This window comes from Triticum urartu, chromosome 2A, assembly GCF_056163025.1.
Source record: "Triticum urartu cultivar PI428250 chromosome 2A, HENAU_Tu73, whole genome shotgun sequence".
Classification (NCBI taxonomy): Eukaryota; Viridiplantae; Streptophyta; class Magnoliopsida; order Poales; family Poaceae; genus Triticum; species Triticum urartu.
Window position 1 is genome coordinate 366,717,123 of NC_141874.1, and position 16,364 is coordinate 366,733,486.

General features: G+C 49.3%; 1 protein-coding gene across 1 annotated transcript; it reads right to left on the bottom strand.

Moving 5' to 3' along the window:
* Positions 1-15,239: 15,239 nt before the first annotated feature.
* Positions 15,240-16,094, bottom strand: LOC147985127 (uncharacterized). Its single transcript, XM_087541419.1, has 2 exons — positions 15,800-16,094; positions 15,240-15,685 (listed from the first exon to the last, which is right to left on the bottom strand). Exons 1-2 carry the CDS (start codon positions 16,092-16,094, stop codon positions 15,240-15,242), a joined length of 741 nt encoding a protein of 246 aa, XP_087397545.1.
* Between the last annotated feature and the right edge of the window lie 270 nt (positions 16,095-16,364).

A 16,364-nucleotide genomic window follows, 5' to 3' on the forward strand; every position in this document is an offset into this window, starting at 1 on the left:
TTCCAAGATGATTATTTCAGGAAAGCTCAGTGATTGGCATGGCATGGATGTGAAAGTGGAACCCTCAAAATGCTAAGGACAAAGGATTGGCTCAAGCTCAAAAGCTCAAGACTCTTCATTTTATATTTTAGTGATCCAAGATCACATTGAGTCTTTAGGAAAAGCCAATACTATTAAGGAGGGATGAGGTGTTGCTTAATGAGCCTCTTGCTTCATGTGCTTAGTGATATGCTCCAAAACCCTCAACTACTTTCCCATATCCACATATGACCTAAACCCTAAGCCAAACTCGGTCCTACCGATTCTTCCTATCAGGCGCCACCGAGTTTCATTTGTCATAAGCCACTGCCAAACCCTAGCAATTCGGTTCTACCGATAAGGATCTCGGTCTTACCAAGATGGGGTTGCAAACTCTCTGTTTCCCTTTCGTAACTTTTCGGTCTCACCGAAAGAGCGAATCGGTCCCACCGAGATTGCAATGTAAACTCAGTGTTTCCCTTTTGTAACTTTTCGGTCTCACCGAGTTCCACTCGGTCTCACCGAAAGAGCAAATCGGTCCCACCGAGTTTGCCTGACCAACTCTCTGGTTAGCTAATTACCAAATTCGGTCTCAACGAGTTTGTGTAATCGGTCTCATCGAGATTACGTTATGCCCAAACCCTAACCATATTGGTCCTACCGAGTTGCATGTCAGTCCCACCGAAAATCACTAACGGTCACTAGGTTTACATTTTCGGTCCGACCGAGTTTATTGATTCGGTCCCACCAAGATTGGAAATCTGTGTAACGGTTGGATTTTGTGTGGAGGCTATATATACCCCTCCACCTCCTCCTCATTCGATGAGAGAGCCATCAGAACACACACACCATTCCAACTCATATGTTCTGAGAGAGAACCACCTACTCATGTGTTGAGACCAAGATATTCCATTCCTACCATATGAATCTTGATCTCTAGCCTTCCCAAGTTGCTTTCCACTCAAATCTTCTTTCCACCAAATCCAAATCCTATGAGAGAGAGTTGAGTGTTGGGGAGACTATCATTTGAAGCACAAGAGCAAGGAGTTCATTACCTACACACCATTTGTTACTTCTTGGAGAGTGGTGTCTCCTAGATTGGCTAGGTGTCACTTGGGAGCCTCCGACAAGATTGTGGAGTTGAACCAAGGAGTTTGTAAGGGCAAGGAGATCGCCTACTTCGTGAAGATCTACCGCTAGTGAGGCAAGTCCTGTGTGGGCGATGGCCATGGTGGGATAGACAAGGTTGCTTCTTTGTGGACCCTTTGTGGGTGGTTGCTTCTTCGTGGACCCTTTGTGGGTGGAACCCTGTGTGGACTCGCGCAACCGTTACCCTTGGGTGGAGCCCTGTGTGGACTCGCGCAACCGTTACCCTTCGTGGGTTGAAGTCTCCATCAACGTGGATGTAGGATAGCACCACCTATCCGAACCACGGGAAAACATCCGTGTCTCCAATAGCGTTTGAATTCTCCAAACCCTTCCCTTTACATTCTTGCAAGTTGCATGCTTTACTTTCCGCTGCCAATATACTCTTTGCATGCTTGCTTGAATTGTGTGATGATTGCTTGACTTGTCCCAAAATAGCTAAAATCTGCCAAGAACTAAAATTTGGAAAAAGTTAAGTTTTTTATTTGGTCAAGTAGTCTAATCACCCCCCCTCTAGACATACTTTCGATCCTACAAGTGGTATCAGAGCTTTGGTCTCCATTTGCTTGATCTCCATAGCTTTTGGTGGTCATAGCCTTGGTTTCACAACCTAGGAGTGTATGGCGTCTAGCGAGGGAAATTATCACCGTAGAGGTCCTTACTTTGATGGTACTAATTTTGCTAGTTGGAAGCATAAAATGAAAATGCATATTCTTGGACATAACCCCGCCGTTTGGGCTATTGTGTGTGTTGGTTTGCAAGGTGACTTCTTTGATGGGAAAGAACCAAACCGTGAAGCTACCGCGGATGAGTTGAAGATGTTGCAATACAATGCTCAAGCTTGTGATATTCTCTTCAACGGATTGTGCCCTGAAGAATTCAACAAAATCAGCCGTCTTGAGAATGCAAATGAAATTTGGGACACTTTGATTGATATGCACGAAGGTACCGACTCCCTCAAGGAATCCAAGTTGGATGTGCTTCAAAGCCAACTTGACAAGTTCAAGATGAAGGATGGTGAAGGTGTCGCTGAAATGTACTCTAGGCTTGCTCTCATCACAAATGAGATTGCCGGCTTAGGAAGTGAAGAGATGACCGATAGATTCATCATCAAGAAGATTCTAAGAGCCTTGGATGGAAAATATGATACCGTGTGCACATTGATCCAAATGATGCAAAATTACAAAGATCTCAAGCCAACGGAGGTGATTGGAAGAATTGTTGCTCATGCGATGTCACTTAAGGATAAAGAGGAACTTCACAACAAATCAAGTGGTGCCTATAAAGCCTCATGTGAAGCCCCTACATCATCAAGTGAGAAACAAGACTTCAATGAAGAATTGAGCTTAATGGTGAAGAACTTCAACAAGTTCTACAAGAGTAGAAGCAAAGATAGAAGCTTCAAGTCAAGGTCCTACAATGACAAAAGATCTTCTAGTCGAGAGCGAAACTGCTACAATTGTGGAAGACCCGGACACTATTCCAATGAGTGTACGGCTCCCTACAAGAGAAGAGAAGATTCTCCAAGAAGAAGAAGCAAATAATCACCACCAAGAGAGAGAAGGAGTAGAGATGATCGTTATGAATGAAGATACTCACGGAGAAGCAAGGATTCGGAAAGGAAGGAAAAATCATCAAGGAGCTACACAAGAAGAAGACATCAAGCTCATGTTGCTGAATGGGTATCCGGCTCCGGCTCCGACAGCCGCTCCGAGAGAAGTTATCACTCCGACTCCGAAGATACTCAAGATGAAGGTGTTGCCGGTCTAGCACTTGTGTCAACCAACTCCTACGACATATTTGACTCACCAAATGAAGGGATTGGAAGATGCTTCATGGCCAAAGGTCCTAAGGTAACACACCCCAAGTATGTTGATTTCAATAGTGATGAAGATGACTTGTTAGGTGATGATTTGCTTGGTGACAACTCTAGTGATGAATATTATGATGAAAGACCAATTAATCATGTTAATCAAGATAGAACGAATGACAATGATAAGGAGAAGATTGAGGCTCTAACTAAAGAACTAAACACTCTTAAGTTATCTCATGAAACTATCTTCGAAGATCATCGAGAACTTTTAAGAGCTCATGAGAAATTACGTTTTGAAAAGCTCAATCTTGAGCAAGAGCATGAGTTCTTAAAGGCAATCAATGATGATCTCCGCAAGAAAAGTTCTTCTTACATTGCCAAGCGTTTACTTTTATATACTTACATGCCTCAAGTCAAGTCTAGTAACAAGAAAGATTCTTCCTCTAGCAGTAACAATGATCATGTTAAATCCAATATTGTTGCTTCTAGTAGTTCTCTTGATTCCACTAATGATTCTCTTAGCCAAGTTACACTTGAGCAAGAAAATAGTTTATTGAAGGGAATTATAGAGAAAGGAGTGTACAAAAGCCTTGCCGGGAGTAAGCAATTTGAGGAAATTGTGCGCAAGCAAGGAATGCACCGGAAGAATCAAGGTGTTGGTTTTGAACGAAAGTTCAATGCCAATGGAGTTGAGTGGGAAGAAGATCAATACCCCAAAACAAAGTTTGTCCCTCAACAAGAGAAGTATGATGCTTCTTTCAAGGGGACACAAGCTCAAGATGATCTTCCACCACAAGACTACAAGCAAAAAGGCAAGGACAAGCTTCAAGAGGAAATTGATGCATTTGAAGAAGCTCCTAAGACCTTAGTCAAGTGGATTCCCAAGACTACTTCAAGTTCCACTTCATCAAGTACGACTACAACTCCAAGGATTCCCATCAAGATGATGTGGATCCAAAAGAAGAAGAACTAGAGAGTTCTTAAGGGTGACTCCGCAAACATACTTCACTCTTATCATTTTGGCAAGAACAAGTGCAATCAACTTCCACATCTTGCACTAGTTCAAGGAGTCACAAATCCTCTTGTTGGTAAGACAAGGGACAAGGTAACCTAAAAGTTTTCATGGACATCATCTTTTGTGTGCATCACTCTATGTCTATGGATATCCTTGTTTGTTCCTTGTGGGACTAACCCATGTAGGTATTGAAAGTGCAATTCACTCAAATGGATAGCTCCAAGAGATCTATATCAACATTGAGCATCCACATCTTCAATATCTACATGAAGTCATCATCGACAAAACCCAAGGTTAGTTCATCCCTCTTAGGGGGGATATCACATCTAGGGGGAGCATTACTCTAAGACTTGAGCTAAAGCAACTCTAAAGATGTGAACAAAACAATGCTTTATGTAAATGTGGTAACCCCACTTGAGCTTAAACGATGAGTATGACCTATGATCAAGTGTTCTCACTTGACTCCTAAGTCAATATACTCATATATAGATGACCTAGTCATCGCAAATTGCTTGATAGATGCTAGAATTGGTTGTGCATGCCTTATCACATATTTCATTTGCCATCTTATTGTGTGAGCATGCTGGTTGCATATTTTACTCATTTGAGGACTTCCACTTGTTGTTTTGATTGTTCGGCTTTATTTCTTTTTGCCAAGTGGATGGACAAGAATGCCTAAGAACCTCCTCTAGCTATCTATGCTTTTCTCGTCTCAAACTCTATTCATGCTGCATCACAAAATTTGATCAAGTCAGATTCGAACCACTCTGTGTGAGGAGCGCTCGGAGTCCCTGATTCGTCATAGACTTAAACTTCCAAAACCTCTTTTTGATTCTCGGTCTGACCGATACTCCACTTTCGGTCCTACCGAGATCATTAAGTTGATCTAGGTTTTCCATCTCGGTGCAACCGATTTGAACATTTCGGTCACACCGAGTTTCAGTAACTGCACGCAGTTATGAATCTTGGTGCCACCGAGTTGTTCCACTCGGTCACACCGACAGGGTCGGGCTATATATAGTCACGGGCAAAATTTTGGAAATTTCTCCGAACCCCTTCGCCCGCGCGATAGCCTGCTCTGCCCTCGTGGTCTCCGGATCGTCTTCTCGCCGCCAGCCGCCTCCAGTCGCTGGTCTCCGTCACCGTCAATGGGAATTCTGCCCCGCTGTTGCCGCCGTAGCAAGTCCCCACCGAACTAGGGTATGGACTTGATCTTTGTGCTATTCCTCAATCTGATTCCTAGCACATTGTGATCATCATGATTCTTGCCACGATTGAAACACTCCTATCCAGTCAAAACACCCATAGATTAGGTTTGATTCGAAAATTCTAGGTTTAGGTTTCCGCCGAAACCATCTCGGACCCACCGAGTTGAAAAACTCGGTCCCACCGATTTGGCTTATGCCATTGCACAAGTAAGACTCGGTCTGACCAAGAATTACTTATCGGTGTGACCGATTTTGGAACTTTGTGAATCCCTAGCAGTCTCGGTGCCACCGAACTGTGACTCGGTCCTACCGAGTTCACTAGTTTAGGTTCCAAAACTGCTTCGGTATCACCGAGTTTGAAAATCGGTAGATCCAAGATGATTTCAGTGGGAAACTAAAACTAAGTTTTTGGATCATTCTTTTGCAAAAATCTCTGCATTTTTTGATGCTCATCCACTCTATCTCCTCTATAATCTGTTCACAGGGTCAGCAGTCAGTTTGCAGCATGTCTGATCAAAGTGATAGCCAAAACATGTCAGAGCAGCAGGTGCACATGAGTGAGGGCACTAGTCCCTCAAGTTCTTCAGATGAGGGCAGCAGGAGCACCCCTAGAAACTTGCCAAAGGATGCCACGAGACAGAGGAAGAAGAGGACTTCTGATTCCGAAGATGAAGACTATGTGGCAGAGGAAGAGGCCACTTCCAAGAGAGTTGAGCCAGCTCAAGGCACTAAGCCAGGCCTGAAAATCAAAAGGCCAGCAGGCAGGCAGCCCATGTCAAAGGCAAGAGCCTCAACTGAGAAGCCCACTCCTCAAGAGCCAGTTGCTGCAGAAGGCAAGAAAAGAAAGGAAAGGGTGAAGAAGACTGTGGCTAGAGTGCTTGGCAAAGCTTCCATAATGGAAGCAGAAGAAGAAGAAGAAGAAGAAGTAGCTGCACCAGCACCCAAGGCACCCATGCTGATGGGTGATGCCATAAGGTCAGGGGCTACTGCACCTAAGCCCAAAGCTGCCTCCAAGCCAAAACCAAAGAGGAATACAAGGAGCATTCCTGCAGCTGAGAAGAACAAGGCCCCAGTGCCTGAGACTGCTGCTGAAGACGAGGAAGAGAATGTCCTAAGGAAGCTCAAGCCCAAGATCCCAGACCACAACGATGCTCATCCTGTGGCTGAGGATATGAAGCTCAGGAGAGATTCAGGGCTGAGGAAGTGGAGAGAAGCAGACCCGTATGCTTCAAGGAGAAGGACAGTAGTTGACTACAGGTTTCACACCAAGGAGCAGCAGGATTTTTATGAGACAGTGCTGCTAGATAAGAAGCCCATTGTCTGTGATATGCGATGGGTTGATTGGCAATACATTAAGGACAATGAAGAGCACTATCCTGGAGTGCAAGACAGCTTCATAGCTTGTGGAGTAGCTGACTTTGTTGGGTAGAAGCTCACAAAGTGGAACGAGGAACTCATGATGCAGTTCTACTCCATAGCTCACTTTTATCCAGATGGGAGGATCACATGGATGTCTGAGGGTACAAGGTACCAATCCACAGTTGCTGAGTGGGCACAGATCATTAATGCCCCAGAGGAGCATGATGATGACATGGACATATATGCCAAGAAGAAAATGGACCACAACTCAATGTCAAATATTGACAAGGAGATCCCAAATGAAGCACTTGATACCTTCAAGTTTGGCTCAGTACATTACCTTCTGTCAGGGCTCCCGACTATCAATTGGATCTTGAGGCACACCTTATTGCCCAAGTCAGGTGATCACAAGATGATCATAGGCCATGCTATCAACTTTCTACATGTGTTTGATGTGCCTCAGAAGTTCAAAGTGATGAGCCTCATAGTGGAAACAATCTAGAGGGCTGTAGCGGATCAGAAGAGGAGTTGCGGATATGCCCCTCAAATTCAGGAGCTCATCAACTCCAAGATGGGCACGGGCATATATCTATTGGACAAGGAACATTTACCCATCCGTCCAGATTTTGAGAACAATGAAGTTGTGATGACTGAGAACGAGCCATCGTCTGCACAAGCTTATGCAAAGAAGGAGAAGGCGAGGAAGGAGAAAGCTGCCAAGATGCCTACTCAAGAGAAGGCATCTGAATATTTGTTGAAGACCAAACAAGAGCAGCTTGGTTACTTGATTGCATCCACGCTGAGGATTGAGCAAAGTCTGGCCACCCTCACTCAAAATCAGCAGAGCGTAGAGAGAATCATGGAACAGAAGTTCTATGACTTGGATGTCAAAGTAACGGAAGTTCAGTCTGCAGTGGAGCAGCTCCAAGAGGACATGCAGGAGAGGAGAGGCAGGACTACTACTCATGCCTTTGCCAGAGTGCCAAGAGGTCCGAGGTCGTCTGCTGTGCCAGTTGCTGACACAAGAGCCACCACCTCAGCACCAGCCACAGCCTCAGTTCCACCAGCTCCAGCATCTACTTCAGCTCCAACTCCAGCGTCTACTTCAGCATCAACCGAAGCCTTCATCCTTGGAGTGATCCGGACTCCACCACCACCTGAAGATCAAGCCTGAGCGTCGATCTAGTGCTATGCATTTTCTAGGAACTTTTTGGTAACTTGTTGCCAAAGGGGGAGAAGATGTATAGATCATAGGCTTCGAGAGAGAGAGTGTTGCTTTTCTCTCTTGCTTTATTTGGTGGTTTTTCAAACTTGTTTGCTTTTGAGTGCTTGAGATACTATGCTTGTGAGACATTGATGATCATGTGTTTGATCATAAGCTACACTTAATGCTTGCTTAATGCTATTATCTTATCTATCTTATGTGATCATTCATTATTCTTGGTGATGAGTGCATGTATTTCATTCTTATCATTTTAAGCGCTCCACCAAGATGTATGTGACATGGAAGAGTAACCCATGACTCTAACTCCTTGTGCATTTGCAGTCCAAAGCAAATTTTAAATATGCACAAATTTAGGGGGAGCTCTTACTTATCACATACTTCTCAAAGTGACGATATATTTCATGCTTATTATCATTTGTCGAAGCTTTGATCTATATGTTGTCATCAATTACCAAAAAGGGGGAGATTGAAAGTGCAACTATCCCTAGGTGGTTTTGGTAATTCATAACAACATATAGCTCATTGAGCTAATGCTATTCCAAGATGATTATTTCAGGAAAGCTCAGTGATTGGCATGGCATGGATGTGAAAGTGGAACCCTCAAAATGCTAAGGACAAAGGATTGGCTCAAGCTCAAAAGCTCAAGACTCTTCATTTTATATTTTAGTGATCCAAGATCACATTGAGTCTTTAGGAAAAGCCAATACTATTAAGGAGGGATGAGGCGTTGCTTAATGAGCCTCTTGCTTCATGTGCTTAGTGATATGCTCCAAAACCCTCAACTACTTTCCCATATCCACATATGACCTAAACCCTAAGCCAAACTCGGTCCTACCGATTCTTCCTATCCGGCGCCACCGAGTTTCATTTGTCATAAGCCACTGCCAAACCCTAGCAATTCGGTTCTACCGATAAGGATCTCGGTCTCACCGAGATGGGGTTGCAAACTCTCTATTTCCCTTTCGTAACTTTTCGGTCTCACTGAAAGAGCGAATCGGTCCCACCAAGATTGCAATGTAAACTCAGTGTTTCCCTTCTGTAACTTTTCGATCTCATCGAGTTCCACTCGGTCTCACCGAAAGAGCAAATCGGTCCCACCGAGTTTGCCTGACCAACTCTCTGGTTAGCTAATTACAAATTCGGTCTCACCGAGTTTGTGTAATCGGTCTCACCGAGATTACGTTATGCCCAAACCCTAACCATATCGGTCCTACCGAGTTGCATGTCAGTCCCACCGAAAATCACTAACTGTCACTAGGTTTACATTTTCGGTCCGACCGAGTTTATTGATTCGGTCCCACCGAGACTGGAAAACTGTGTAACGGTTGGATTTTGTGTGGAGGCTATATATACCCCTCCACCTCCTCCTCATTCGATGAGAGAGCCATCAGAACACACACACCATTCCAACTCATATGTTCTGAGAGAGAACCACCTACTCATGTGTTGAGACCAAGATATTCCATTCCTACCATATGAATCTTGATCTCTAGCCTTCCTAAGTTGCTTTCCACTCAAATCTTCTTTCCACCAAATCCAAATCCTATGAGAGAGAGTTGAGTGTTGGGGAGACTATCATTTGAAGCACAAGAGCAAGGAGTTCATTACCTACACACCATTTGTTACTTCTTGGAGAGTGGTGTCTCCTAGATTGGCTAGGTGTCACTTGGGAGCCTCCGACAAGATTGTGGAGTTGAACCAAGGAGTTTGTAAGGGCAAGGAGATCGCCTACTTTGTGAAGATCTACCGCTAGTGAGGCAAGTCCTGTGTGGGCGATGGCCATGGTGGGATAGACATGTTGCTTCTTCGTGGACCCTTTGTGGGTGGTTGCTTCTTCGTGGACCCTTCGTGGGTGGATCCCTGTGTGGACTCACGCAACCGTTACCCTTGGGTGGAGCCCTGTGTGGACTCGCGCAACCGTTACCCTTCGTGGGTTGAAGTCTCCATCAACGTGGATGTAGGATAGCACCACCTATCCGAACCACGAGAAAAACATCCGTGTCTCCAATAGCGTTTGAATTCTCCAAACCCTTCCCTTTACATTCTTGCAAGTTGCATGGTTTACTTTCCGCTGCCAATATACTCTTTGCATGCTTGCTTAAATTGTGTGATGATTGCTTGACTTGTCCCAAAATAGCTAAAATCTGCCAAGAACTAAAATTGGGAAAAAGTTAAGTTTTTTATTTGGTCAAGTAGTCTAATCACCCCCCCCCTCTAGACATACTTTCGATCCTACAAGTGGCAACCGCGTCTCGGGACGTGGCGCATCGAAACATGAAAGCGGTTCGAAATTATGACCGGACAGACGTGATGTCATATTATTAGTGCTGTCAGCGGATTAGACTCGTGTAAAAATATATTCTCTCTGCGGTTGTGTATGGTGTGTGTGACAGGTCCGGATACTATTATCGCATCCGAAGACTATCTTGAAGTTCGGATAGAAGGAAACCCGCCTTGCAATGCTGAAGACAATCTGCATGCCGGACTCCTCATCATTGAAGCCAGGTTCAGGGGCTACTGAGGGAGTCCTAGACTAAGGGGTCCTCGGGCGTCCGGCCTGTTATCCATGGGCCGGACTGATGGGTTGTGAAGACATGAAGGCCGAAGACTATACCTGTGTCCAGATTGGACTCTCCTTCGCATGGAAGGCAAGCTTGGCGACCGACTATGAAGATTCCTTCTTATATAACTGGCTCTATGTAAACCCTAGATCCCCTCGGTGTCTATATAAACCAGAGGGGTTAGTCCGGAAAGGATATACTCATTACCATAGTCATATAGGCTAGGCCTCTAGGGTTTAGCCATCACGATCTCGTGGTAGATCAACTCTTGTAACACTCATATTCATCAATATCAATCAAGTAGGACATAGGGTATTACCTCCATAGAGAGGGCCCGAACCTGGGTAAACATCGTGTCCCTCGTCTCCTGTTACCATCGATCCTAGACACACAGCTCAGGACCCCCTACTCGAGATCTGCCGGTTTTGACACCGACAACGACCGCCATGGAGGAGGACGACACCGTAGGAGGCGATGGAGAGGGAGCAGGCGGCTCCGCTAGAGGCGGCCTCGAGGACTGGCCGGATGACGATCAAGAGGACGACGAGCCACGCCACGCTCCCGTTGTCGACCGAAAAGGCGCCAGTTGCTCGGCTGCATCGACTGGTGCACCTGGCGCGCCGAATCATCGGGCCGATGCCGGGTTGTATGGCAGTCAACCCAAGAAGCCCAAGCCCACAGCCGCGGTCACCAAACGGCAGGAAGCCGTGAAGGCAGCCGCTCTCCGGACGGGCCCAAAGGCGCGCCCGCTGGTCTCCGCATAAGTATCTTGGCCTTGTATTTGCTTCTTCACTCTTTGCAAACTTTTTCTCAGCTTTTCTCGTCTTGTTGAGCAGGGCCCCGCTTTCTCTCTCACGGGCCCCATCTGGCTCGGTGGTTGGGGCATCAAATGACTCTGCTGATACCCGCCGCGTGGAACCGCTCGCCGCCCTTCGGGAGGCGATGGAGAAGAATGCGCGAGAGGTGCGGGAGGAGCAGGAGGCCACGGCCCAGGCGAAGGCAAAGGCGGTCGAGGCGGCGCGAGCGGAGGCGGACGCGGCGGCCAAGGTGCAGGCCCACGCGAGCAGAGGCGGCGCGAGCAGAGGTGGACGCGGCCGCCAAGGCATAGGAGGACGAGGCGTCCTATAGCAGGGCTCCGAAACTCACCAGTCTGCAACCTGCGGAGCCGATGGCGCTGGAGGGCCAGGCGCCGACTAAAGGAGTTGGTGACAACCATCGACCCTGGAGAGGGGAGGGGCAGGCCCCGTCATCTTGGAGGTGGAGGTGCCTCTGCGCGTGCCGACTACCGATGCGCAGGGCAGTCAGCCTGGAGCACCGCTGGTGCCACCATCTAGCGGCGAGTTGGTGGTGGGTCCGAATCCCGTGATTTGTACTCCGGTGCGCCGGCGCTCGGAGAAGGAGGCCTCAGCGCCAAGGCCAACGGAGATCAAGGCTGCGAGCTCGTCGGGGCCCGATACCGAGGCCACCGGCGCTGCCCTACCAGAATGGATGGCCGGGGATGGCTCAGGTGTTCTAAACGTGGCCATGCACCTAGCCCGGTTCAATGCCCAAGGCGCCACTCTCCAACAATATACGTAGGAGTTCTTGGCAATGCGGACGACCATCTGGGTACGCTTCTTACTTCTTGTTTTCATTTCTTGTGATCTTCCGTGGGGGTGCGCCAGCGCATCCACTGGGTATAGCCCCGAGTTTCGGGCCGGCTGCTGAGTAGGCGGCTCGGAACTTCAAGGTGAGTTCCTAGTGTTGACTTGTTTTTTCTTCTGTTGCCTTCGTTGCAGGACTACCACAACATTCGCGTGGCCGCCTACAACTCCTAGGTCTAGGAGCTGGCCAAGCGGACCACCGACCTGAACCAGAGCCAGAGTAAGCATTCTGTCTTCTTTCTCACGGGGGTGCGTCAGTGCACCCGCTGGGTGTAGCCCCGAGATTCAGGCCGACTGCTGTGCAGTCGGGCCGGAACTCCTAGGATCTACTTGTCTTTGGTTGGTGTTGACGTTTTTGTTTTTTCCCTGTCTTGGCAGAGGCCGCCGCTGATCTGCGGAAGCGCCTGGGCGAGGTTGAGTCTGTGCTCCATACCAAGGGGCAGGAGCACAGCCAGGCGGCTCAGGAGTGCGACCGCCTGGTGAAGGAGCTGGCGGACAAGGTGGAGCGGCACAAGGCGGAAGTCTAGCAGCTGAAGGACAACGAGACTCACCTCAGGGCTGAGTTCGACACTCAGCGCTCGAACTAGGCCGAGAAGGAGATGTTCCTGTCCGACGGCTATGGCGAGATCGAGGACATGATCGATGGTAAGTTACTTCTTCTTCTGAACAGCCACCGATTGCTGCAGGAGCCAGCTTTTGGCTTCTAATTTTTTGATGTTTCTTCTTGTGCAGAATTCTTTACCGGCCACTCCGTCACCGTCTGTCAGGCCATCGAGGCGCGACACAATCAACGGAGGAGGGCGGTCGTTGACATTCCACCGAACTCGCCTCGCACTCTTGGAGAGCAGCTTCTGGCCATCAAGGTTCGCCTGCAGCCGGCCCACCGCACACTCCATCACCTGCAGCGCATTGGAGCAGAAGTGCTGGCGGCCCTCTGCCCGGGTGCCCAAGTCCCTTGCAACCCAGCCGGACTGCTGATAGGCTGGAGGCGGCCATCGAGCGCCTCGAGCCTTGGAAGGGTGCCGCGCCTAGGCAGGCGCTCAGACAGCCTTGGATTTCATCGAGGCTTGGTATCCGGGGCTGAACCTGGACCGTCTGGCGGCCTTCCGGTAGTAGGCCAGGACGAAGCTGGAGGCAGCGAGCCATGATCTTACTCGTCGCGCGGCGGCGCTCGTCGAGTACGTCGATACCTCCGTCCTCATCCCGGAGTTGAATGACGACGGTGATGAGGTGCCTCCCAACTGGTTCGGGCTGGACCCGGAGGTGGGAGAGGATTCAGCGGAGGAGATCGCCTCCAGTGATGAGGGCGAGGACGAAGAGGACAAGGACGGTGAAGACGTCGCGCCGGATGATGGAGCGAGCAGCCGGCCTCAGCCTGACTGAGCCTCGACCAGCGGGCCGTGTCATGACGCGCCAACTACTGTCGATGCCGACCAGTCCGAGACCCATTAGTCGGCAGCTCCACCATCTGGCTCCTCTGCCTCCACCGACCCGTTGGACCAGCCTACTGCTCCTCTGGCCTAGGCGGCCACTTTACATTTCCTGCTTTCCTATTCTTGTAACCTTTTGAACAAGTTAAATTCACGCAATTCCACCCACTAGGGGTGTATGTTCAAACTCTGTTGAATGCTGGCTGTGAGCCTTTTGCTATGTAAATTAATTTATTCTCGCACAAGTTTGTGCTCTGCCGAGTTATAACTTTGTCTTGCTTTTCTGTTCTTTTTTTGGCCTTTTCCTTTGTCGCCTCCCTTTGGCTGCCTCTCTACCAGCTGGACAGCCTCTCTGCGGTCTGTTGCTGGGACAGGGACTTGACCGTTTTTAAGATAGACAAGTACTTCAGCCGCCTAGAACGTAACAAGTCAAGTGAGAAGTCGGCCGCCCGGCTGCTCAACAGCCAGGTGGTGAGGCGAGGAGCCGGCTTGGCCTATGCTGACGTTTTTTCCTTAGTTGTTTTCATGTGGACACCATTTCTTGCATTTAGCTCTTGCCAGCCGGACAATCGCTCCGTGATCTATGGCCTATGGCAAGAGAGGGCTTAGATGTTGGCACACTACTTGTCCGACTGCAGGTAGCATCAACATAGGACAAGGCGGCAAGCCCCCGGGCTGACTGGTCAGACCCGGTGCCGGGCAGAGGAATGAAGTAATACACACACAGGCATAATCTTATCATATAGATAAAAAAGGGTATCCCCCAAGTGCTCCTCGGGGAACCCGTTGTTTTTGCATAATACAAAAGGTAGCATGGTACATACTGCATTTTAACTGTAAATCTTCGAAGGAGATTTGCATTCCATGGGCGCTCTGTTTCTTTGCCAGAATCATCCCTCTTGCGTGCCCTAGGCTTCTTCGCGTTCATGAGATAGAAGGATTCGTTGCCTAGGGCTTCACTGATGATGAAAGGGCCCTCCCAGGGGCCGAGAGCTTGTGCTGGCTGGCAGTTCGCTGGATCAGTTGGAGTACAAGTTCCCCCTCTCGGAAGGATCGTGGCCTGACCTTCCGGCTGTGGTAGCAGTGCAAGCCCTGCTGGTAGATGGCGGACCGGCTGAGTGCCAGCATGCGGCCCTCTTCCAGTAGGTCGACACCATCTTTTCGTGCCTCCACCTCCGTGTACATGGTGACGCGAAGCGAGTCAAACTCGATGTCAGTTGGGATGATGGCCTCGGCCCCGTACACTAGGAAGAAGGGAGTGAAGCCGGTTGCTTTGTTTGGCATGGACCGGAGACTCCTGAGGACGACTGACAGCTCTTCGACAAAGTAGTCGGCCAAGCCCTCCAGCGGCTCGACCATCTGGGGTTTGATGCCGGATAGGATGAGGCCGTTTGCTCGCTCCACCTGGCCGTTTGACTGCGGATGGGCAACGGACGCTAAGTCCAGTTGGATGCCTTGCATCGCGCAGAAACGGGCCATGGCGCCTTTGGCAAAGTTGGTGCCATTGTCGGTGATGATGCTGTGTGGTACGCCGTATCAGATTGTAATGTCCACGATGAAAGTCACAACTGTCGTACCATTCAACTTCTTGATTGGCTTTGCTTCAATCCACTTGGTGAATTTGTCTACGACGACCAACAGATGGGTCAAGCTGCCGCGTGCTGTCTTGAATGGACCTACCATGTCCAACCCCCAGACGGCGAATGGTCAAGTGAGGGGGATGGTCTTGAGTGCAGAAGCCGGTAGGTGTTGCTTGGAGCTGAAGCATTGGCATCCGTTGCACTTCTTGACCAAATCCTTGGCGTCATCCAAAGTAGTAGACTAGAAGAACCCATGGAGGAAAGCTTTGGCGACAAGGGAACTGGAGGCCGCGTGGTGGCCGCACTCGCCTTGATGAATATCTCTGAGGATTGCTTTGCCCTTCTCTGGCTCTACGCAGCGTTGGAACACGTCAGTCACACTGCACTTGACAAGCTCTCTGTTCACTATTGTGTATGCTGCTGCCCAGCGTTGCACCTGTCGGGCCCAGATCTCGTCGGCTATTAGCTCTCTGTTCACCAGGAAGTTGAGGATGGGCTGCTCCCATGATGGTGCTTCTACCACTATCATCACAGCAACTGGTACTAGGGCGGTTGGGTTGGGAGGCGGCGGGTTGGAGTCGGCCGCTGCTTGCTGCGTTGTTGCAGTCCCCAGGCCGACTGCTGTAGCTCCTGAGCTGGGTTCTGAAGTTCCCGGGCCGGGTGCGACTGCTGCAGTCCTCGAGTCGCCTGCCGAAGTCCCTGAGCCGATTGCTGCAGTGTCCAAGCCGGATCCTACTGTTCCGTGGTCAGCCGGCACGATGATGGACTCTGATTATGGGGAAGCCCCGATAGACGGCTTGCGTAGGCACTGGAGGGAGACGTCGGCTGGTATTGCTTGCTGGGTGGATCCAATCCGTGCTAGGGCATCAGCTTGCTCGTTGTCAGCCCATGTCACGTGAAGGAACTCGCACCTGTCAAAGTATCCACTGATTTGCTGGACGAGGTAGCGGTAGCTTGCCATGTTTGCATCCTTGGCATCCCAATTGCCGGACGACTGCTGGACCACCATGTCCGGGTCGCTGTAGCATAGCACTCGACGGATGCCAATCTCCTTGGCCAGCCGGAGCCGATGGACGAGCGCCTCATACTCAGTCATGTTGTTGGAGGCGGCAAAGTGAATCTGCAGAGTGTACTTGAGCTTGTCGCCTTTGGGAGAGGTGAGGACAATGCCGGCTCCCAAGCCGGTGCGCATCTTCGAGCCATCAAAGTGCATCTGCCAATGTGCGGAATCCAATGCTGATGGCAGGTACTGGGTCTCGGCCCAGTCGACGAGGAAGTCGGTCAGCGCTTGGGACTTGATGGCGGTGCGGGGCTGGTAGAGGATGGTGTGGGGAGCTAGGTCAATAGCCCACTTTGCCACCCGGCC

Coding starts and splice junctions, on each gene's coding strand:
- LOC147985127 (XM_087541419.1), bottom strand. CDS start 16,094: ATGACTGAGTATGAGGCGCTCGTCCATCGGCTCCGGCTGGCCAAGGAG. Junction 15,686..15,799: donor CGTCTCCCTCCAGTGCCTAC/GCAAGCCGTCTA, acceptor GGACTTCGGCAG/GCGACTCGAGGACTGCAGCA.